This window comes from Mycteria americana, chromosome 3 (genome assembly GCF_035582795.1).
Source record: "Mycteria americana isolate JAX WOST 10 ecotype Jacksonville Zoo and Gardens chromosome 3, USCA_MyAme_1.0, whole genome shotgun sequence".
NCBI classification, from domain to species: domain Eukaryota; kingdom Metazoa; phylum Chordata; class Aves; order Ciconiiformes; family Ciconiidae; genus Mycteria; species Mycteria americana.
Genome location: NC_134367.1, coordinates 75,128,536 through 75,153,799, shown reverse-complemented (window position 1 = coordinate 75,153,799; position 25,264 = coordinate 75,128,536). Strand labels below are relative to the sequence as shown.

At 40.2% G+C, this 25,264-nt stretch overlaps 1 protein-coding gene and 1 long non-coding RNA gene across 2 annotated transcripts in view; both read right to left on the bottom strand.

Moving 5' to 3' along the window:
• Positions 1 to 321: 321 nt before the first annotated feature.
• LOC142408482 (uncharacterized) lies at positions 322 to 4,648 on the bottom strand. The gene is made up of 3 exons (XR_012775304.1): positions 4,549 to 4,648; positions 3,602 to 3,839; positions 322 to 3,233 (listed from the first exon to the last, which is right to left on the bottom strand). It is a non-coding gene; the product is annotated as an uncharacterized LOC142408482 (long non-coding RNA).
• An 11,172-nt stretch (positions 4,649 to 15,820) lies between these two features.
• SHPRH (SNF2 histone linker PHD RING helicase) overlaps positions 15,821 to 25,264 on the bottom strand; it is a 57,833-nt gene continuing 48,389 nt past the window's right edge. The window contains exons 26-30 of the mRNA XM_075499054.1: positions 22,874 to 22,966; positions 22,221 to 22,307; positions 21,561 to 21,739; positions 19,327 to 19,407; positions 15,821 to 18,083 (exon numbers count right to left, since the gene is read on the bottom strand). Of these exons, the coding sequence (XP_075355169.1) occupies positions 17,987 to 18,083; positions 19,327 to 19,407; positions 21,561 to 21,739; positions 22,221 to 22,307; positions 22,874 to 22,966 (537 nt within the window). The 3' untranslated portion in view covers positions 15,821 to 17,986. The remainder of the gene's footprint in view (positions 18,084 to 19,326; positions 19,408 to 21,560; positions 21,740 to 22,220; positions 22,308 to 22,873; positions 22,967 to 25,264) is intronic.

Genomic DNA, 25,264 nt, shown 5'->3' with positions numbered 1-25,264 from the left:
AAATCTCTCGTGTCTAATCGTCTGCCTGGATCATCTGAGCTGGAAGGCAGCCATAATAAAATCCTCTGAGCTTGATTTAGGGAGGTCCAGTATGCACCTTGCTCATCTTTTACTGTTTGATTTATGCTGCAAAACACAGTTGTCTTGCATAACAGATGACATTTCCAATAACTTAAATGTTGTCAGCATGTTTAGGCAAATAAAGACTTTTTGGAATCAATTGCCAAACTTAAGAAAGAAAACAACCAAAAAAATTGTTTGGATAGAAATGAAATGGATTTTTATCTCTGATAAAACAGGCAGACCAACAAACAAGAACATTTTGAATCAATTCAAATGTTCACTTTTTCCCTTAGGTTAATTGCAAAATGGGAAATGAGATTTTAAAGCCAACTAACATATTTCTTTCTGAAGGCATTGGAATAATATTTTACTTTTCCAACATGAAACAAGTCTTTGACATTTTAGTCAAATCAAAATATTTCAGTATTTTCATAATTCTGCTCTCCTGTTTTGGCTGGAGCACATTGCAAAATTCAACCTCAAGTTGTGTATAGCTTCTGCCCCCCTTCTTACCACACAAAATTTCATTTTTCAACTATGTTTTCTTAATGGGCTGAGAGAATAATAAATTGCCCAGCACTAGGTAAGAGCTCAAAGCATGATAGTAAACACCATGTAGAGACGGTAAACACCATGGGTGTTTACTATCCAGCTCCAGCAAAATACATGCAAAGAACAGTCGGGTTTTACCATATTCCTGTTCTTTTCCACATTATATCTTCTTGAATCCTGAAATATAAGTCACTGTACACTGTTGACTGTAGGCGGTCAACAAATAGGAATGCAAGTCTCTCACAACTCAACAAAACACACAGTCAAGTGGGAAAATAGAAGTCTTACTCACCGTCACATCTTAATTTTGCTCTTACTGAAAAATTAAAGTAGATATGACAAAAAAGGATTCTCACATGACAAACTGAGCCTTATACATAGTTTTGTATCACTTGGGATACAGGATGTAAAGATTTTATCTGTTTATATGAAAGTAAGAGAAAAAAGACATGAAATATTCAAGTGCACGAATCGCAGAGCAAACCTTTACTCCTTTAGAAATATTAACAGAACAACAACAGTACTAAGGTTTCATTGCAACCTCTCCTGTATTTGAAGACACGTGGGGGTTTTTTAACATGCTATCCATCAAAATTCACAGTGAATGAGGTAGGATTCCCAGCGACTGGTGGAGGGGACAGTGACAAAAGCCTGCTGGTTCCTCCTCAATGCTTCAGAAACCGATGACTGAACGAGAGGAATAACCTCTCATCATCGATTCTGGAAAGAGCCATTAGGGAAGATCTTCCTCATCTGACTTCTCTGGGCCTCTGCTGATTTATGCCAGGCGAGAAACAGGTCTCATTGTGTCACGTGAAGTCCTTGGGAAGATCAGACAACATTAAGCTGAAGAGGTTTGCAGCTGAACTAGGAAAGTGATGGGATGGATGCTGTTTTATCATTTTTGTTCTAACAGAACAAAAATGTCTTCAGGTCCTCCACCACGTTGACAGCCTGGAGTTTTCTCTTTGCACTACCACTGCCAATTTTCCTTTCCTTTGCTACTGAAAGGGGGGGAAAAGTTAGAAAGAATTAAAGAGAAAATGGTGTATCATTTCTGCTCTTTCTTTTGACACAAAGATGCCTCGTGAGACATCTGAATTCAGATTAAATTCTAGAGAGCCCACTGTACTGCAGGGGCAGTTCCCCCATGATTTCAGCGACGCCCATAGTCTAGCATTATCTGTCTGTCAAAATTCAGGAGGTTTTACATTATTACAGTGAGCCTGACGACAGGAATATGTAATTGTCACTGAGATCAAATGGAATTATACTGATTACAAGGAAAAAACTCACAGTTGAAGGCATAAAAATACCCTATTTGTTTAATGTGGACAAGTATTTACTAGAATTGGAGGATTCTTTTTCAGAAAAAAGGTACTTGGAATCTCCACCTCAGTCAGGTCCTTGGAACAGACAAGGGTTTCACTGATTTCTGTATAAACATTAAAATTAACCATGGAGTTTATGCAGCCTAATTTGCTTTGATTCTTCCTCATATTAAATCCTAATTCAGAATTAACAAAACCCCTTCTACCTAAAGATCAAGAAAAGATTGCTGGATTGAAAATTATGTGGAAATACAACTACTCTGAGGCTCAGTTACAAAAAATACAATGAAATAAGTACAGCTAAGGAAAAAAAAAGTCAGAATGTCCATTTTTCATAATTTCCTAATACTTTGATCTTTATTCTCATCCTGAATAGGAAATAGTAACTCCTCTATAAAATGGAAGGTTTCTGAAAACTATGATTCAAAAATGTTGAAAAAATAAACATTTTGATGTTTAAGAATGAAAATGTTTTATTTCAAGTCAGTTTGGCATAGAATTGTGCTCGAGTAAGCGGCCAGAGTGCCTCGGACACATTTTCCTTCAGACCTGTCATGCTTCCACTGTATTCTGTAAGCTGTGTTTTCTTCCCTGGGATGCACCCTGCCACTCACTGCAGCTTTCCCAGAGATGTCATGATGCATCGTGAAGTAAAGAACTTGGCCCCTGCGATACGTGAGGCATTTAGACTAGCACTCTCAACGGAAAAATGACTCGAGAAAACTTTTACAGAAACTAGATAGTGTATGTGAAGTGTGTTTTGCCTAGAAGTCCTAGGTCAGCTATAGGACCAGGAGTGGAGTAACAACTCTGTTCTCAACTTACCGGTTACACCTTATAAGCCCCTAATTATGTGTGGTGCTGTATGTAGTATAGTAAAAGTCCAGCTCATATACAGGTTTTTGCAAAAGAATTCTTCCTTTGGATCACATTTTGATCAACCTCTTGAAAGCGTGGACTTTCACGAAGCGTTCTGTATTGTTCTGCATAGGTAAAAGGTATTTAAAATCTGTACGTGCCTGGCCCTCAGCGCTGGGGTAGCATGCACCCCTCGAGGAGAGCAGTCGGCAGTTCCTAGGGATGTTTCCTTGGGTCTCTTGCCAACCTCTTGGCAGTCCTTGCCATTCAAGGACACTAATGCAGCAAGAATTAACGTCTCGCAGGACAAAGCTTGGTTTGAAAGCTTTCATCCCTCATCCCTGGTTGCTTGAGTGGGAGACTCAGAGCATCTTCCTGAAATCTTATCGTACTCTGAACTGATTTAGCAGTTCCCGAACTCCGAGATCACTGAAACAATATGCCAGAAAAACAGTAGTTACTGCTTCACACCTTGTCACACCAGGGTGGTTAATGGTCACCAAAATCAGTAACCAGCCCAGCACCTTTTCCACTGGTAGCAACAGAGATACGATAAAACTTTTATACATCACAGCAAACGACTTCCATCGTTAAAACAATTCTGTTACTTTATCTCTTTTCTTTAACATAGGCCAATTTTTAAGTTGTGAAATACAGTGCAAGCCTGAAAAACTTTCTCTGAGAAATAATTTAAGCAACTTTTAGGGCCCGATGTCTTCTTTTTCCTTACCCAAGCCACCCACCTGCAAGTAAGTTCCTTGATAAATGGTATCACATTAAACAGTAGCAACGCAAACCTCTCCGATGCCAATCCCTTCTTGAGAAGAACAGCAGTCTGAGTGAAGGCTGAGCAAGAAACCAAGCCTACCCTATGCTCCAGTATTAGTAATGTCCCAGGTTCCTTTCTTTGAGGTTACCAAGGGGCCTCACAGCCACAGGGCAGAGTTAAGTTAAGGTTGAGACCAGCAGCTGAGCAAGGCACGGCTCAGCTGTCGCGTGGCACTGGAATTCAAATAAGGGAACAAGTGCAGCAACCTGAGAAATGGTTAAAGGATAAAGAAAAAAAAAATCATCTGTTAAACGTAACCCAAGGTGTTTATTTCCAGTTTCATTAGCACTCCTAAATATAGATTCTGGGGAACTGGAAATTGGCTCATGGAGCTGCAGAATGTTTATGTCTTGTGTGCTAGAGTTGGAGCACCTCTTCCCTCACATCTGTGCCTAGCACAGGGACAGACTGTCCCCAGAAAGGAGACAGGAATGGAAAGGAACATCCTTGGTTTTTCCCCGTCAGATGCAGGACCCTTCTGCTCAGATCTTAGCAAATGGTGTAAGGAACAAATCCTAATGTGGAGTTCACATTAGGGCAAGTGTAGCTTATTTTTCAGGTCCTTCCTTGTAATACCTCTCTTGGTGCTGAAGGTAGCGTGCAGCAGCTTACACAGCCATTTTCAGTGCAAAGTCTGTCTTAGGTACACGCATAGATACCAAGAGACCCAGAAAGCTTGTAAGCCCTTACAGCTTTGGATGGGGGAGGGAGGAGTGCAATGTCTATCACAGACTGGGGTACCGAGGAGACATTCCTACCCCTCAGTATGAGACACTAATTGAAAGGAATTGCCCAGTAAGGCCACTGGAACCAGAAGGCTCTGGAGGTGTCTACTCTGACACCAAACGATGGCTTGGCACCACTCCACATCGGAACGCAACGGCCCTGAAATCCCTCTCCCCATGCCCAGCTCACCCTGTTTTAGAGGTGAACTGGCAGCAAGGCAGCTCACAGCCGAGTACCAGAGGGCCTGATCTGAGAAGCCCTGGAGCGGTGACGTCCAGACGTTTCGAAGGCTGGAGTACTCTCCTCCTGTTTGCAATGCGGGAAGAGCAGCCCCCAAGCTGAAAACTGATCTGGTAGAGGAAGGTCCTGCTGTGTCTTTCCCCTCCTTTAGTGTATATATGAAGTCTCTAGGAAAAGTAACAAGGAAATAGAGAGTATTGCGTTAGCAATAGACAGATGATACTCAGCTTCACATTGCTGTTACGGCAAATCCAGTTGGTGATGTGGAAGAGACGATCTCCAGCCACAGGAGATTTTTACTGGAATGCAACTCATCTGCTGGGGCTCAGTTCCCGACCAAGTGAAACCATGCCGGTAGGGTTGCTGAAAACAGCGTTCGCAAGTACTACTGTCCTTCCCCCTCTGGTAGACAAGGGACAGAGCTCCAGCAACATCTCAGGCCCGAGGCTGGTGCTAAGATCCTGAGAAGGCAATCACGTCAGGGAGCAGTTTAATTATACCAGCCAGGGTGAGGCAAGCCTTGTGTTTTCTATACAACCTTTGCAATTGCTTATAAAACCTCTGGTATTTTGCAAAATGAAGGGAAGATTCTTTCTTATGCTTGCAGGATTTGTGCAGGGAGAGCCCCAGCTCTGTTTACCAGTGAGTCACCAGCTTCGCATCAGCTTGACCAGTCCACGTAAGCTGCAGCCAGTTAATTCCACCTCAGCAGCAGCAGTTCCCTCTCGCTGCCAGCTAACCTCTGGCACAGAGACCTGCAAACGCTTTTGCCACATTGCAGGCGGTGAGTTCCTGCCGCTTTATGACCAGTTCTTACCGTAACTGAAGCAGCTCATGAAGGCTTTTATGTATTAATTGTCTTCCAAATTGTCACGGTGGCTATGTGTTTTAAATTTACATTCTGGAGTGGATTGTGAGCTGCAGGAGGTAGAAAAATAGGCTAAATCAGTTTCTGCTGTGAATGGACGATTTGTATTTAAGAAGGGGTCTAACTGAGGAACAGCAATGCAACCATACAGTGTATCTAACTCAGAAAGTCTCCAAAGTTTAGACTCGGGTACAAGGGAAGGGTATCTAAAAGACTGCTCTCCCTTTCTCAGTATTCACCATCTTCATCCTCAGTTTTCCTAGTAGCTCACTCCCTGTTCACTTGGAACAGAGGCCGAGCGGTTCATTATCAAATGATGCATGCCCTGGCTCGGGGTAGACTGAGCCTGGAACTCCCAAGGGATGGGAGCCAGCTGCTCCGCGCCCATTACAGTTTCACTGACACTTAAGGGAATTAGTGCAATTAGCAATTGCGAGACAGAGGCGATTCTCAAGCTGACAGTTTTATGCAGGAATCCAGGGAAGCTAATTTTAATCTTCCTGAATGTAGGTTTTCCTGCAGAAGAGAATACTGGGAGCAGATGCTGCCCTAGAGTGCTCAGATGTTTTTCTTGGAAGAAACCCTATGCTCCCGTGAAATAGTTAGCAGGGGTCTGATTCGTCTCTCATTTCTGTAAACATCCTAGTGTTTACAGCAACATCCCAATGTTAAGTATTACTGTACCAAATCCAGATGTCCCAACTCATGCAAAACCTTATGAAGTCAACAGGAATTCTTCTGTGGATAAGGCAAGCTGCAGCTTGCTCTAGATGGATGTAACCAGAGCCAAAGCTCACTCTCAGTTGCACTGGCAGGAGCACAGAAAACCTCCGTAAAGCTCCAGATTTACAGTGGACTGACTGACAGCAAACCATGTCCCCAGATACTGAAACTTACCCAAAGGAACCAACTTGTTTAAACATCTCGTTGGAAATGGCCAGCGGCACACCTTAACTTTTGACCTTTCCCTCCAGCTGTGACTTCTGTTTAGCTTTTAGCTCTGTCGGAAGTCCAGATTTTCCCGTTTCCCTTGCCATACGAACACCCAACACCTTTTGTTCTGTTAACACACCATCTTCCTTAGTCAGGATACCAGGGATAGCTAAGCGAAGGGAAACCGGATGTAGCAATAATTTCTGGTTTTTTTGTGTGTGTTAGGAGGAAAAAGTTGCCCCCCAAAGCGTTACCCATGCACTCCCACTTCTCTCATCGTGGTTCTACTTCACCCCGCCCTGTTCTCCGCCTCCCTGGATGAGGATTACGGCTCCCAGCCATCACCAGCGTGCACCCACGTTTCCTCAAGCCAGCGGCCCCCTGCAGTGGGTTGTGGAATGGGCACGGGGAGCATCCCTGGCACGAGCAGCCAGGAGGGAGCCACTGCCCAGGTTCCTTCTCAGCCTTCAGTCGTACGCTTGCCAGTAACACCTCCCCACCTGCCCGCGGTCTGGCCAGCAAGGCTCCCAAAGCCAGGGGGCTCCTCCGACTCCTCCGCAGCGAAACTTCAATATGAAATAGATGTTTTCAGGGTGATTCCATTGAAATCCTACCTTTCATTTCTCACCATGTACATTATATTACAGTATTTAAGAGATTTCTCTCCAGCAAGGTGGAAAACCATTAAAAAAATAGACCAAAAGAACCCCCCCCCACTTCCTTAGCACAAGTGCTGGGACAGGTGATGTCGTAAGATAGCGTCATCATAACACATCTTATTGAAAGTCTGTATGTCACTCACACCAGCTATTTTCCTTTTGATTCAATGAGACCCCACCATGGACTTTCTACGAGATCATCTTTTAATAACTGGACCCCAGAGAGCCTTGGTGCCTTCCTCTAACGTACTTGACACTTTGTTCATTCCAGAGTATAACAGATCTGTAAAAACCTTGATCAATGTGTGCAGCATTTTTGGTTGGTGTACTGCCTTTTGATAGAAAAACTTCATCTCCTGCCTATTTACAGCATCAGTATTTCAGCATATCAGGTCATAAAATGCTCTGGTCTGTTAATAGATGTGGTGTTTTTTTCCAAGGTCACATTATTCCACATTATTGCTAGAACTGGCATCTCTTGAGGAAGACTGCCTGGCTGCTCAGTGCAGGACAGCTGTTGCACGCTGTCAGCCGAGGCGTGGGGGCCGTGGAAGCCAATCTTGCTCTGCCTTCGCAAGACACTCGGGAACGGGGAGCGTTGCAAGGAACAGCCCAGCAAGTCCCAAGAGCCTTTGTGGAGTTGCACCAATACACAATACCACGCTAACGGCAGGAGCGGGATCCCGTTGGGTGCCGTCGGGCACCGTGCGCGACAGCTTGTGCTGAATGGCTCCGACGCTTACCGTCCCAGCAGCTTTGTGCGATGCGGGCATCCGCACAGAAGCGTGCCGGTGCTGGCTGCCTGCGGGCTCGGGCGGGCGCACGCGGGGCCCCCGTCTCCTCTCTGCCAGAGTCTGGCTTTGGGCAAGCCCCTTCACCACCCCCACGTCCTTCGCAGCTTCTGTGTGTTTTGGTTGCAGGTTATCTCTCCCTGCGTAACTGGTCCACAGACCATTTAACTCCATAGAAAAATCTCCCATTTTGGATTTGGGCTTTGGATTGTATCCCAGGCACTTGTACAGTGCCCAGAAAAATAAGGAGGTGCCGGAGTGCTGACTTAATACTAAGTTAAGATACCTTAGTGTCAATATAATTTCTCATGCTTTGTCATAAAGCTGGGGGTTTTTGGAAACATATCACCTATTTTCTTCATTCTTTAGGTTCTATCTAGGTATAACTAACTGAACAAATTTTTATTTTTTTATTAATTTTTTAAAATGTTAAAAGGAATTAGAAACAGTAACACATGAACTGCAATACAGCAGTGGGCCAAAGAGGACTCCTAATTACACTACAGTATTAAAAATAATTCTTTGTATACTGGGATTGACCAGGACTGATTTACAGTTCTAGGAAGGAGAACACGATACAGCTGATCTGACAGATGACTTTGTCGAGGAGGTGTCACAGGCCCAGCCTATGGGGCAGGAGACTGCAGCGCAGAAGTGCTGCAGGGAAGCGTTAGCTCTTTCCAGAAGGCGGCAGTTTGGGAGCTGGGTTCAACCAACCACATTGAGAAGAATAATTATGGGCCCCTAGGCTTCTGCACATATTGTAGTTGTAGTTTTAAATAACAATTATTTACACATGCAGAGCATTCCTATTGACTGATACTATTTAACAGGTAACATCTATCAGACAATTCAGTGACATACTGAGGAAAACGATGAGGAACACAAATTATTAAGCACTCTCTCTCAGAAGAAGCACCAGCTATTTTTCCACAAACCAGAAAGACAGAAAGAAGAGAATATTTAATGACTATTACAACAATCGGTATTATTTCAGTAGCAGGATAATATAAGACAAAAATTTGTGTTCACAAAGACTTTGAAATCGCTGCAAACCTTAAGAGACAGCAAACTGCGAATGCAAAAGAAAGGCTATTGACAGGAACGTTAAGTTACTCAGAGACCAAGGGAACGTTAAGTTGTACATTTATCCATCCCTGGTAATCTTCAAACAACAGTTTAGTTTTGCTACTTTCTAGATAAATTATTTCATTGAAATTACAATGTCTATATAATATAACGCAAGGAAACAGACCAGGTAATCAAAATACTCTTTCTTGGTTTATCATCTAGGAAGTGCAGTTTGAAACACGATTGAAAACTGCTCTTTTCTCTCCCATGGTTTGCTTTCTAAAAGTCATTAAGTTGCCACTGCAAAAGCTGATTAGTTTCACCATTCTGTTACTAGAACAATTCAATTACTCTCTGTTTCCAGCCTGAAATCTATAATTAAATTATAGGACATTCAATTGCTTGCAAACACCTGAAAAAGTATTTGTTAATATGTATTTATATAAAAGAAAACATTTTCTATCAAAAAGTGGGTAATTTATAGACTTTATAGTAATTTGATTACTAAAACAATATTTGAAAAAATTACAAATTTAAATGTAATTCAAAGATCTATCTCAGGAGTAATTTGCAAATGATTTTTAAATTTAACATTATTATAGTAACCAAATAATAACATGAATAAATGAGGAACTGGCACAGCTGACACTAAGGCAACTGACTGTTTTATTTTAAAATCTGTATCTATTTAGATTTAAAACATTACAAAGGCTCTAGCTATCTTTTTGTAAGCAACAAAGTTATAGTAGAAAACTAATTCAGAGGTTATGAAAGAAGCTTTGTTTTGGTACTATCTAAAATTATTTATGTCCCGCTGTACATCAGTATGTCACCAAGGAAGTACTGCCTTCTGTTATTACTTGGCTATGATAGATTCTGATTTAAGATTAAGTTTTAAAGCTGACAATTAGACCAGCATATGTTAAGAACCTGGCTCACAGGGTTTCTGTGTTGCTATAGGTGCTCCTATAGCAACAGTGGAAATATCCTTTTTCAATGATCAATGATGGTATTTTCTTCAAGAAAAATACATAACTTGCCCTCTCCATGTCAGCATCATCTGCTGAAGGTAAAGAAAGCGGCGCAGCAGCAGCCAGTAAACCAGCAAACAACACGTTGCAAAGCACAGTCAGTATCAAACTTCCCTCTGCAGTTCAAAGTCAGGGTATCTCTGAAGACCTCTCTGTATCTTTGCCCTTCCAAGTGCTTTCTGTGGTGGGAGTAAAAGGTGGGGTTTTTTTCAGTTCAGTGGAAGGTGAAAGAATCCCTCAAGACTTTAAGTCCAGGGTCATGGTTTTGGGCTTTAAAACCTCTCCACCGAATCAAGTGCCTGAAAAAATGACTAAATGGTGTCCTATGCCCAACAACAGGATTCCCAAAGTGCAGAGTCAGTGGAGACCAAGGCTACTCAGAAAGCCTTTTCTACCTATTTTAGAATAGATTCCCCTAGGACAGGACGGGACCCCTACTCGGACATCCTTCTCTTGTGCTACAGCAGCAGCATAGTGTGCCCTTTACTAGGCAGAAGTAGAACCTCCCTCACTTCATTCACTTTGTCTACCCCTTTGGTGTTTTATGTCCTTCAATTCTACTTTGGAGGCTTTTAACGAGAGCTGTAAATGATTCAGAGGCACCCACCTTTGTTAAGAATCAGTAATAAAAAAGAAATACATGCTCCACAGGGAAACCAGAAAGTAGTAGGTATAGTTGAATAGTAGTAGGTTGCTGATGAAGGAAGCATATGTTAAGAATTGTAGAAACTTTACAGAAAATCTATGCTTACGAGATGCCCAACTATTACAGTATGCAAAAGGGGAGATTCCCCAGAAATATCTATGACATGGCCCTCTTCTGCCATAGCAGGCTCAAACCTTTGGCAGGACTTCTCAGCACTCTGTTTCCCTGCACAACAGGACTGGTCTAGGCTTATTGCCTTTCATCCCCTCTGCTGACATGGAAGTTCGCTAGGCGCAAAATTTCCCAAGTGGCAATTACAAAGTCCACTGTCTCGCCCCTTCAGAGACACTTGTGCATTTACAGCAGAAGTGATTAGTTACCTTTCCTTTATTAAGCAAAACTTGTCAGTTTGTTTCAGGGAGGTCTATAAATTTATATCATACGAGTTTGAACTGTTATCCTTCACAAATCCACAGCATAAATTTGGCTAGGGAGTCCTATGACTTTTCTTAGGTGCACGTTAAAACATGTATCACAGGGGTAAAACTTTTCAGTATTCCTGTTTGCTCAGCCACTGCAAAGCCCTGTATATTCATATCCCAAGATTTCAGTAAGAAAATGACTATACTATTAAATCACAAACACACAAAAATGTGCCACTGCATTTAGATAAACATTAAGCTCCAATGAATCGGTTACACTTACGATCTTTCGCCCTTTGTTTATTCATTGTTCGTATTGGTGACTCATTCCTCCCGCAGGAAAATCAGCAGAAGGGCACTTAGAGGAAGGTTTTACAACTATTCCTCAAATTTTCCCCCCAACCTCCTCCCCATCCTCTCCAACTCCATCCAGTGTAGGTTCTAGCTCTGCTACAGCATGTGCAACAGCAGCAGCAGATATGAATGGATCACCGGGACTTGGAGATACCCCTTCCATCTTTTCTGGCTGGTGGTGAAATGCTCTGGGCTTTCTACCTCTGTTAAGAGGAGCTGTATGACAGAATGTCTTTTCATCAGATCTGCTTTCAAGACCTAACAATGGTGGCAGCAGTTAGCACAGTATAATCATTTCCACAAAGTCCCACATTGCTTTACTAAGACTTCGTAGAAGACTAGAAGAGAAAAAACACATGTATGTCCCTTCCACGCTGCTGGTCCCCTTCCTGTGTGGACCAGACACACAGCATGCTCTCTGTGGTATTTGAAGGTTAGCGCTGTGAAGGTAGCGTGCATTTAAGAGAATGGTAGTACACTATGGAAGATCTTATGTCATATTTAGGTATATTTGCTGCAGAATAGTGTGTACATTTTAAAAGTGCCCCATATCAAAGAAAACACTGCAGGAAGGAGCTGTTAGCTTTACACCTGTACTACTTTGGTTTATTTTCCAATATGCTGGGAGAAGCTGGAATAGAAACCAAGTCCGCTGCTTGCAGCTGCTGAATACATTCTTATAATATAATGTGCATTAATTTAAATGGGAGAAGGAAGAATTAGTATCATTATTTGTCATTTTGTGAGCAAATGTCCTTTTGTGAGCAGGAAATGGCCTTTATGTTAACAAACAGGAGATCAGAAACTTTTTGCAACCAAGATTTCCCATTCGCAGGGCCCGGGCTGCCAAAGGGGCAATAGAAGAGGCATTCCCAGGAATTATTGTTCCACAGCCCAATATAGGAATGTTTGGAAATTACACAAAAATAATAGTGGAATGCACATGCACTTATGAATCCAAAACCTATAGACTTTACAACTAAAAACTTGTAAGCCTCACTGATTGCTCACTAATTAGATTACCAGGTCTTTTTATATGTCAGCTGTACAATATAAAACCATAAATACAGAAGTTAACAGACTGAAATTCAACATCTGCTTCTACAGTGGCTAAGAATAAGGGTAAATTAAGACATTACAGGTACAAAAAAGAATTTATACCAGGCTAAAACTCCCTTTACCCCTGACACTTTTCCTCTGGCACAATAAGCTAGTTTTACTGTAGGCATTTTATGGATTATGACTCTTTTACTTGACTTCCACTGACCAAACACAAACATTCTTTGTAACAAACTGACAAGCTAGGGATGGGTGGAGGGTGCGGGGTGGGATGGGATGACAGACACAGAGAAAGGGAGACGCACAGACAGAGAGAGGGAGAGACAAGGATGTCTTGGACCTCCTTTCTTCTCCATTATGAAATTCCTTTAATCTACGTTTATAGTATATAATCTCGTAAAGACCGTACTTGTTTCAGGCAACCAAAAAAGGAAGAAAAGCACAGGCACAGTGGCTTTGCAACTAGCCTTTCAGTCTGTAGAAAAGCTTATCATACAGACTTTAAGCAGTAAGTCTTCAGATTAAGCTTCAGAAACAGGCTCCATAGAAAAAAACTTAGATTTTCCTTTAGAAACTCATCTAATTCCTTACCTCGGGGGAGCAATAAATGTCAAGGTTAATTTTTCTTACATTGGTCAATGCAAGATTGATCAATACAGACTTTTCCCCCTCCAATTTAAGTTTGCACAGGACACCAAGTTGTGCAGGAGTGCTGATCTGCTTGAGGGTAGGAAGGGTCTACAGAGGGATCTGGACAGGCTGGATCGATGGGCTGGGGCCAGTTGTGTGAGGTTCAACAAGGCTGAGTGCTGGGTCCTGCACTTGGGCCACAGCAACCCCATGCAACACTACAGGCTTGGGGAAGAGTGGCTGGAAAGCTGCCAGGCAGAAAAGGACCTGGGGGTGTTGGTTGACAGCCGCCTGAATATGAGCCAGCAGTGTGCCCAGGTGGACAGGAAAGCCAATGGCATCCTGGCCTGTATCAAAAATAGTGTGGCCAGGAGTAGGGAAGTGATCGTGCCCTTGTACTCGGCCCTGGTGAGGCTGCACCTCAAATACTGTGTTCAGTTTTGGGCCCCTCACTACAAGAGAGACATTGAGGTGCTGGAGTGTGTCCAGAGAAGGGCAACGAAGCTGGTGAAGAGTCTGGAGCAGAAGTCTGATGAGGAGTGGCTGAGGGAGCTGGGGTTGTTTAGCCTGGAGAAAAGGAGGCTGAGGGGAGACCTTATCGCTCTCTACAACTGCCTGAAAGGAGGCTGTAGAGAGGTGGGGGTCAGTCTCTTCTCCCAGGTAACAAGTGATAGGACAAGAGGAAATGGCCTTAAGTTGCACCAGGGGAGGTTTAGATTGGATATTGGGAAATTTTACTTCACTGAAAGGGTCATCAAGTATTGGAAGAGGCTGCCCAGGGAAGTGGTTGAGTTGCCATCCCTGGAGGTATTTAAAAGATGTTTGGATGAGGTGCCTATGGACATGGTACAATGGTGGTCAGGGTAGTGTTAGGTTTACGGTTGGACTTGATGATCTGAAAGGTCCTTTCCAACCTACACAATTGTGTGATTCTGAATTTAACTGAAGCACAGTTGCTAATTAAACAAATAATTCTGTGACTCCTGGAAAATATAATGTAGTCATAAGGATTGCAAAAAGGGATGGAAAGAGGACAGCACTGTTTGTGTCAGCAAAGACAGTGGTAGAGAGTTGTTAACTGGTCCTCAGCCACTAATCTAGACAGAATCTTACAGGAAGAAGTATGTCTAATTATGGTTTTAACCAGAAACAACTACACATTTTTATTTCTGATTTATATTGAAGCACAGTTACTTCTGAAGTAGAGGGTGCTCTGCTGGCAGACAACTTGAATACATCTACAGATACTGGCAGAAAAGTGGATTTGGAAGACCTATCTCACAAAAAGCATCATCAACTCTTAAGTCCGTTCCTTAATATGCATGAGAAGATGTGGTAAATATCCTTTTGTAGTATCTGACCTGCATGAAAACTATAGTGTATCCCAGACTTTCATTAGTATGCTAAAAAGTTACCTAACAGGTTAACATGAAAACCTTTTCCTGGCATAGACTGATTTAGAGAGCAAAGAGGACTTTATCTTACAAACTCATTTAAAGATCCACAGTGAAATTCACAGAGGTCAATTTAACACCCTAAGGGAATCCACTCCTTAGTTTCCAACACTATCATATTGTGTGGTTCAAGGAAGTCTACTATTTGTATCAAGCTTTTACAGATACCTAAATAAGATGACATTTCTGTTCTACAAGGCACTGAACTTTTATATACAGGGAGAAAAACCTATCCTGAAATCTTCACCAACTACAGTCAAAAAACTCTCAAAGTTATTTGTCATGGAACCGAAAGAGATGAAAGGTCAGCACTGAGTTCTTTGGAATCAGTTGGAGCCTCATTTTTAAAGGGACTGACTTCACTGGATAAACAATACTGTCAACTCTGATCATGTTTACATGCTTTAGCGAGAGAACACATGAGAATCTGGTACATGACTGTGAGTGTGTCCACACAAATATTATGCAAACACTGCAGTCAGTATGTATAGATTTCTGTCTTCTGTGCAAAATGCCATTTCTATGAGTACATTGGAACTATTATGATAGGGCAAAGTTTGTTCTCAGCTAAGATACCATCTTTCAAAGAGTGTTCTCCTGATAGTGAAATCACGGCAGCATCGTGAAAACAGGCTTACTGTGCTTTGGTAAGAGAGATGCAGACGTACATGCCGCACCCTTAGCAGGGAAGGGGGGGGGGGGGAAGAGAAAAAAAAGAGTTCACCTCATGAGGTGTCTTAAGATGTCTGAAAGAAAACCTTTGTCAAAGAAACTAAATGTTGAAAAGAATGGCAAAAAGTGGTAAATTACCATTTGGTTTCTTTTTCAAAATAATTCTTTAAATTTAGTCTCTGTACTTAATATTATGTGAAACTTAAACAATCCATTTTACTATTAACACAGGCTATATACTCCAGTGGTTGAACCTTCCAACTTCAAGAGGTGCTTTAACACAACTAGTATACACATTTTAATGTTATACCTCTAGAGCTCTAGGTCCCGGTGCTCCAGGGCAGTCAGGAGAGCGCCTAGAACCAGATCTCTGGCATTCCATGCTGTTATGTAGCATTAAAAAAAAAAAAGTCAGGACTAAAGACTCATGCACTGCTTGATGAGAAGCTATGCTTCTGGTTAGGAATCCAAAAGCCACATTTTTGTAAATAAACAATGAAATCACTGTCTTGAAATAAATAAGCCAAAACTGTGCAGAGCTTGGGAAACCTCTCCTAGCAGGTATTTTTCAGTTTGCTTCCTCTGTCTTCACATTCACTATCATTCCCACATCTAGTGGGAATCATGACAACTATCATTCCCACATCTAGTGATGTAAAATGGGAGCTATGAGTGTAAACAGTGTGCTTCCACAGTTTTTAACATAGATATATCATTTCTCAGAGTGAACAGCAGCTCCTTGTTCAGTCACATTATGTTGTACAATATTAAAATTCTCTGAGGACGATGAGGAAACAGGAATGTTTGTTGCTGCCCTCAGAGTTCCTGGAGTGTCTGTACAGCATGATCTGCAGTACACTGTAGAATAATTTAGGCTGGAAGGGATCCATGGAGGTCATCTGGTCCAACACACCACTCAGTAGGGCCAACTCTGAAGCTGGATCAGGTTGCTCAGGGTCATTTGAGTTCCCAGTACGTTCAAGGATGGAGATGTCACAGTTTCTGTGCAAACTATTTGATCAAAATCTCATTTTAAAAAAAGTGTACTGTCTATTCTATTTCCCTTGAGGCAAACTGTAATCTGCAAAAAATCAGTAATCTCCAAAACAAAATGTATAAATAAGACTAATACATATTACAAATATGGGAAATAAAGCTACATTGTCTGTGAATTTACTCAAATAGTCTTTAGAACAAAGTATCTAATCGGTCCAGAAGGACAACAGACTATAAATGCCAAAACCCCCCTTCTTGATACAATATTATTCATGTAAATGCTATTCACATTTGTTGTCAGCAGTGGAAAACTTGTCTGCCATGCGGATAGACTTAATACCCAAACAGTGCAACTCAAATGTAGTATGACTGAAAACAGAACGCAAGAATCTCAATAACTATATGGCAAATCTATTTAGCAGATATGATTAGAGTAAAAATTCTAAGATGGTATTTCTTAAAGGACTCAATTTCAACCTCAAGTAAGATTTCTAAAAGATACATAAAACATTGTCTACTGAAACAGTAAATATTGTAATTTGAGGGAAGTATCCTGTTGCTTATGCATATACATTTGCCCAGTCTCTAAACACAAAATTGTGCCTAACACCAACTGCGTAACTAAGCTTGCTTCTGTAATACCTGGTGTTAAGCAAATGTGTATCCATAACCTATGCCAAAAGGCTTAGAATTTATCTTGCCTACTTTCAGCAGTCTAAAAGTTAGCCTAGATTTGTTTTCTAAACTCTCTACTGTCAATAGAGATGGGGTAGAGTGATCTCACATATCTAAGGATGAAGTTTCACAAAAGTTTCATCTCTCTCCACTGATTATCTAACTTAGACTAGGTACCTAATAATTAGACTGCCTACCTTAATCTCATCTATTTTGAATACTTAGATTGCTGCATCTTTAAGGGGGAGAACTAGACAAAGAAATCAGGCTGAGAAAATGTACATAAGCACCAAATTATTATAAAGTGATCAGCAGCAGCTGAACCAATTAATTTTGTAAAAATTCCATAACAAATGCATTACTTCGTTTGGTTGGTTTTTTTTAAACAAAGCACTAAATTAGTCATGGCTTCAAGAATAAGTGAAAACATGTACAGTAAGTTCAAGTATTTAACTGATTACCAGACCAACACACATACAAAAAGCATAATTTAATTATCATCATTTTGCAGTGAGTAAGCATTAACAATGAAATTTTTAACTGTCACAAGTCTTTATGAATATCTAAAAGCCTAATACAAATATCCAAATTATTAGTAAAGATTAGTCATTTAAACTGTTACCAATAAGACGTTCAGTAACTCTGCATTAAATGCTAACAAGCCCTTTCTAGAAGAACATTAATTTACAGTCATTCTTTCTAACAATTCTTTATACAGTAAAAAAAATTAGATTTGTGTTTTTCTGCTTCCCTTTCCCACCCAACCACCCACATAGTTTTGCTCTCAGACTGAGCTACTAGCCAATCAAACCTGATGGTAAAAATCCTCTCAACCAAGGGTCCAAGATCTCAGTTTTAGCATCCAGCTCAAATGCTCTTTGGGAATAAAATCCATGTTTTTGTATAATGTGCAAAGTGCAAGTTTTCTCCAGTGCTATCAGAAGTGTGTGCTGCTAAGAACTTCACCACAGAATAAAACAGTAACAATTAAGACTTTTCGATTTCCAATAGCTCTGTTATGGACAAATGTTAGATAATGTTTACAGGAATGACAGATCAAGTGGCTTATATACCGGTGCTTATTAGGTCAGGTACTTTCTGATTTCATTAGGCCAAACCAATGTTTTTACTCAAGTTCTTCAGTTTCCTCTGTAAAAAGGTCAGCCAAATCTGCCACTGTCAGAACTGAGGCTTCTGACTGTTTCATGGAAGAGCTCGTGTGGCTGTGGGAAAAAATTGCATGCAGACATCAGAGAAGGAATCACTTAAGTAACAAGCTGTATGCACTGAAGACAGACCGCACGGTTCAGAGTCCAATAACTGTCCAGCTTTGAAGCTCAGCAGGAAAACACACTTTCTATCAGGGAAAATACATAGACTGATCTACTACTTCTCTTGCACATTTTGAGTAAAATACAAAGTCCATCTACTGTCCCTAACAGTGGTCACCACCAAACACTGCAGAGGCAGAACATGGGATAATCCGCTTTACCCTCTTAACAGTTAAGGGATTGGCTTCAGCTTCCAAGCGTAAGGTTTGATATTACTTTCAAAACATTAGCTCCCATGGGATCATTCAACCACGGTATATTTATCTGAATTTTATATGCAAAAATAGTGCTACTTTACAGATACGGAAACTGATTAAATCATTCTTTCAAAGCTAAGGCTGAAATCTTTCACAACTCCAGCCAAAGATATGCATGTAAATTTTTAGTCTTATAATTTAAGAGCCAAAAAACTGGAAAAATAACTAATTTTCTCAAACTAAGGCCTCCTCCTAGATTTGTTATGCGTATACAATATAGTTACAGAGGGACAAACCTCTTCTACTTTCTGCATAAAGAATGTAAATACCACTTTTTTTCCACTCCCAGTCGGTCATTGCTTATAGATTTTGAAAAGATAAACACAGTAAAAACTGCTTTCTGTGTCTGCACACCAGACTGACTTATGAGCTAGCATCTGGATAACTCTTGCACTGACTGCAAAACCAACCAGTGTGACACAGAACTGACAGACTAGGTTTGTAGAATTTAAAAATAATGAAAGAAAGAATTAATGTCCTATATTAGAGCTTATAACATATGCTGTTACTCCAGTGGCAGGCTTAATATTACTCTATTAATTGCAATGCTTTTATACTAATGGAAATAGGTAAACTGAAAAGATAAATCATAATACATAATTTATTAATTAATTGGACTTTTATGAAATAAAATATACAAAATGTAACCAAAATATTCTCCAGAGAACTAAAATACCTTAAGCTTCAAGTTACTGGAACTAGGTTAAAGATCAATTTTTCAAGTCTTAAAACTTTTTTGTCAATCAAAACAATCTGAAGGAGAACATTTGAAGTTTATATGCAAGATATGCATACCTAACTGTAGTAAAAGTATGGTTGAGAACCACCTTTTCCTTTTCAGTGCAATAATGAAGTTTTAAAAAAAATTCAACACATACCTTCTATCTACAGTTTTCAACATAGTCTGCATTCTCTCTTCTATTGTTGCTTTTATCAGGAACCTATGAACAATGGTAGATCTGAATGTGTTTAAAAAAAAAAAAACAAGACCAGAAGTGAGCAGAAGTTATGCTGTTGCTGTCAAAGTTCAAGACCACATTTTTGTCTCATACTAATTATTGTAAGAGTGCTGAAAAAACGCCTCTTTATTTTAAGAAAGAAATCTTACAAGGTGATTAACAGCTTCCACTGACATTTAAGGATGCTTAGTGCCTCCCAGAGCACACACTTCCACTTGGCTGGATCACATACTAAATGAAAATAAGCTGAACTATGTAAAATCCTAAAGCAGATGCTGGGCAAAGTTCTGTGCTTTCTGTGTCCCTACTATAAACAAACAGTCCTCAAGAGCCTAGCCTGTTGTTTAAAGAAATGACTTTGGCCCACTGGTTATATACAATGTTTATACTGCATTGTCCTAAGTCAGTCCAAGACACAGAGTTCAGTGTGATGGATAATTAAAGCGCATTCCCAGAGTTTTATCAATATTGTTCTTGAAGATGGCAAAACACTAAATTTTTTTTTAAAAAGTCAGTAATTGTAGTCAGTAAAGATGAAATTGTAAGCGCTGGTAAAACATAAAAACCAAAATGTCAATAAACATAAAGCAAAATGAGAACTCCATTTACAAAATAAAATTTCAAGAAGAAAGCTGTAATAAAAATAGAAATGTCAGGCACAAGAAAGTGAAATGGAAAAGAGTCAGCTCCAAAGATAAAAATGAAAAATCACTGCAGGCTCCCCAATATAAACATTTTTCAAGATATGAACCCTTGAAAGTGCTTGGATGGTTTTCAAATCTTAAGTTGAAACTTTGGCAGGTAACATTACACAGAGGAATGCTGGGGGAATACTTTGTGATTCATAGGCAAAGGTCGGTAGAGAAGAGAAGTAAGTAAGAACAACTGAACTGGTAATAGTTGCACCAGTGAAACTAACAGAGTATTCCCTTATGCTCACTGTACTTGAACACAGCCCTTTTTCAAATAAACCTTGCTGAAGTCTTATTCTTAAGAAGTACAGCACACATTCTTGCTGGTTTTATTGCAAGGTTTTTGCCAGACCTTTTGTGCCAGCATCATGTAAAATTATAATGCAGGCTGTTGCAATCAATCTTTCCTATGCCCTCACAGTTAATTCAAAATCTTTACCAACACACCCAAATATCCACCTGTTCATAAACATTCTTTCACATACATGCTCATTCATGCCCTCTCGCTTTGCCTCCATTTCCAGAACAAAAAAACCACTATTATTCTAGAATATTATTCTTCCAGAATTGATTCCAGCTATTTTTCTTCATGTACAGGGGTGTTTTTATTATTTTTTCAAGTGACATGAAACCTAAGGAAAAACATATACATATTATCCATTCAGGACAAACTTTCCAAAACCTTTGTTTAGTGTTCAGTACTACCCATGTAAAATCTATAACACTGAAACAAACAAAAGATATGCAAACTCATTAATGTCTTCAAAAAGATCTAGATGGGGGTGAGGGCAGAACTGTGGTTTAAAAACTAATCAGTTCTGAAAAGTGTGTTCTGTAACTTTCTTCTAGGAAAAAAAAAAAAAAACCAACAACCCACAAAAAACCCAGCACCCCCCCCCGCCCCCCCCCCCCCCCCCCAAAAAAAAAAAACCACCAACAACTTATGCAGCTCCTAAACTGGAGCTGGGAATGACCAGCTAGAAGGAGCCTCTTAAGGAACCTAGGAAGGGCCGTGCCTGAACTTAGCCACATACGACATAAATGGTGAGTTGCTCAGACCTGCAAAGCTAAGACATTTCTGGACATGCTTACAAGTAGAACTTCAAAGTTAAAAACTAAGGCATCAACAGCACACGTAAAATAGGGCAACAGCTGAACAAGGTTTTTCAGGATTTTGGACTCAAGAGCCTATACTCTTCCTAAATTCCTAAATGCAATTTGGTTCTGCATCTTACCTCCGTAGCAGAAAAGAACTCCCTAAAATACACATTGTGTATTTTCAGCAAACTTTTTTTATTTTAATCTTTCTGTCCCTCATACGATCATCTTTAAAAATAGGATTCCTATGAATACCCTCATCTCAAAAATTGAAAAGTTCAGTGAACTAGATTTATTCTGATTACAGTATGCAGTTCTATTCTGGACCACATCTAAATCACTCAACGCAATTTTAACTCTTACTTTGTTTGGCCAATACGATGTACTCTGCCAATAGCCTGTAGCTCATGTGCAGGATTCAGAATGGGTTCCACAAGCAGAACGTGAGTTGCTTCGATGATGTTTAGTCCATTGGAACCAGTGTGAAGAGGCAGCAGCAAAATATTGATGTTGGGATCGTATTTAAATGCAGATAGATTTTCCTAAAAGGCAAACATCACAGCAGTGTGACAAAAGTCCCTCAATAGAGACTGTGGGGAACATTTCTGTATTTTCAAGAAATTATAGCAGCTACTACAGGCCCCAGAGTGACAGTGTGACAGAGTGACAGGCCCTTGCAGCCTGACTGATCCAAGACCTGTCATCCCAGAACAGATACTCGACAGATATCAGAAAGGCAAGAACTTCTTGCAACATTGATCAGTGTGTCTCATCCTTAACATCCATGTCAACGCTTCTTTCTCAAAAGTGAATGTACTGTTTATCTCCAAAGGCTTTAAATTGTGGCTTTTTGTGATTATGATTTTTAGAATTAATGAGTTGGAGATCAAAGCTTCTGCCAAACAAATTTGCTGCTCTTTCAGTTTCTCAAATGAAGCAATGAAGTAAAAGGACCAAATAAACTTCTATGAACTGTAATTTTCCCCACTGAAAATAATTTTAAGAAAAATATCCTTTATGTACCTGAAATTTACTAATTCCATTGATCTGAGAAAAAATCATGTTGTTGTCATACAAAGCTTTTGAAATTATGTCCAACACATCTTGCCACTGTAAAAAACAAAACAAAAACACACAACACAATAAAAGTAACTCAACATTACAAACAGCAATGACAACTAAAATATACTAATTAACTTCCCTAAGAAAGAGTAGATAAAAAGGCCTTTCAAAATACTAGCATTTGCAATTTAAAAAAAAGAAAAAAGAAGAAAAAAAAAGGAAAAAAAGATTTGTGAGCAAAATCTTTCATAAAATAAAAAATGTAATTGTAAAGATCAGCTTGAATAAAAGAAATTGGTAGCCATCACAAAACCAGTTTTACAATGTATCAAAAATATCTGGACATTACATTTAAAAATATCTAGAATTTCTAATGCTCCCATAAAACCTAAGTGTTTGCCCTTTAAAGAAACAAGCTTTTACATCTGTTGACTACAATCATTGTTCATGTCCCAGTTACATGAATTGCCCTACAAATTCTCAAAACAATCAAGTAGCTGTACAGAGTGATTCAACGTTCTGGTAGCTAAAGTAATTCCTGAAAATATTATGACCGCTTTAAACTCACACACACACATAGACACACACAAAAGATAGAAAATGGTGATTGATACCGTTGAGAAAACTAAGGATTTAGCCCCTGGATCTTTAAATTGAATTCTCTTCAGTGTTCGGACCACAGCTTCCACTTTGGTGGAGTGACTTCCCTTTGAAAAGTCAAAGAACAGCATTAGTGAAGTAGGGTATTAAACAACTCCTTCCACATTCATTGTTTTATTAAATAATGTTATATTACGACTCTTACATACCTTTACACAAATTTAAAAATTAGCAACCTGGAGGAAGGGCAGGTTAAGTAACACTGTACTGCTTTTATACCTCCCTTATAATGCACTGCCATAGGATTAGCAGTGTATTACAGCATGTGCAGTACACGGAAGAACAAAGTGGGACACAGATACACCTATCTAGTTCTGCGTGAGGCAGAACGGATAGCCCAAGCAGTGTAGTTGCACCAAACATGCCAGTTAGGCCTGCTGAGGTTTAACTTAGTGGCACAGTCTTTAAAGAATCTTCCAAATGCACATTTAAATTTCCCTCCCTTCACACCTCTTGAAAAATGGCAATGAAAAAACCTACCTGAATGCTATTTCTGTTGCTTTTATTTCTCACTCTGGCAACACCAAACTTATGCTCAGTACTATGAAGCTTGTTAATTATATTTAAAATAATAAGAAATTGGTAAATATAATTAAAATAATTCTTGAAGGTTTGCGCACTGCAATGAAAACATCTTCATATTCTGCATTCAGAAGTATTTCAGTGCTTAATGAATCCAATACTACATTCTCCTTCTTGTCCATTTTGATTTCAGTACTCCTCCCTTTCCCCTTAAGTCAGGAAGAGGATTCTGAGAAACAGTTCTTTAGTATCTCCCTCCATTTCCTTCAGTATGTACTTTGCATTACAGCAATTTTACCTAATGTGTTTTTTTTAAGAAGCCCTTATTCAATTCCTTACTAGTTCTTACATGCATAGTAATTTCAAGCTGCACTGGATTCAGCTGGACAAATATTGTTTTATTTCTGTCTGCACCTGTCCCCTGAACATTGAATTAACTATGTTGGCTTGCTACAATGACAGATCAAATTTACTGAAGTTATGCTGCTTGCAGAATTGGCGTGGAAGGATGTCAGCAGTCTAAGCACAAGCTGGGAACCAGTGTTGGGCTGCTCAATCATTCATATGTTATGCAGCTAAATAAATGCTCCAGAAATACATGTAGAAGACTTTCTGCAGACTGTTTTACCAAGGGCTGCAATAAGCAGTACCATTTTATTTCCCAGGGTCTTTTCATAGTGATTCCAACTCTGTGTCATAGACATAGAAGTAAACCAGCTTTTTTCATGACATCTCTGTTGCACCTGGTAAACATTAACACTGTTTCCAAAAGTCAGATAGACAATTAAAAAATGCTTATGTCAGTAGGTGTTATGATCTGCAAGGATGAATGACACATTTGCAGCCCTACGGCAGCTGCCGGCCAATCATAACCACCTTCAGTTAGGAGATCTGAGACTAACTTTTGGTATTTCCTATATATTCCAGGGTCATTTATGGGCTTTTCTGATACCATTCATCTACGATTCAATGATGACAATTTGTCGTGGTTTAGCCCCAGCCAGCAACTAAGCACCACGCAGCCGCTCGCTCACTCCCCCCTGGTGGGATGGGGGAGAGAATCAGAAGAGCAAAAGTAAGAAAACTCAAGGGTTGAGATAAAGACAGTTTAATAGGGAAAGCAAAAGCTGCGCACGCAAGCAAAGCAAAGCAAGGAATTCATGCACTCCTTCCCATGGGCAGGCAGGTGTTCAGCCATCTCCAGGAAAGCAGGGCTCCATCACTCGTAACAGTGACTTGGGAAGACAAACGCCATCACTCCGAATGTCCCCCCCTTCCTTCCTCTTCCCCAGCTTTATATACTGAGCATGACGCCATATGGTATGGAATAGCCCTTTGGTCAGTTTGGATCAACTCTCCTGGCTGTGTCCCCTCCCAGCTTCTTCTGCACCTGGAAGAGCATGGGAAGCTGAAAAGTCCTTGACTAGTGCAGCAACAACTAAAACATCTCTCTATTATCAACACTGTTTTCAGCACAAATATGAAACATAACCCCATACCAGCCGCTATAAAGAAAATTAACTCTGTCTCAGCTGAAACCAGGACACAATTCTGGCTAATCTGCTCTGACTGTCTTTTCCTCAAGACATTTTTTGGACCTTACCATTGGTCCTATTTTTCCCTGCTATAAGAGATAGTAGCTTTAGCCACTGTTGATCTTCCACCCTTCAGACTCCCTGTGACTCAGGTGTTACAAACGTGACTTTGTACAAGATCAGTCAGAGGAACTATGGTGAAGAACAATGATCAATATCCAGATGAGTATTTATAAACAGATTAGCTAGTTCTAATTAATTATGGAACAGTGCACATTAGAATCAAAA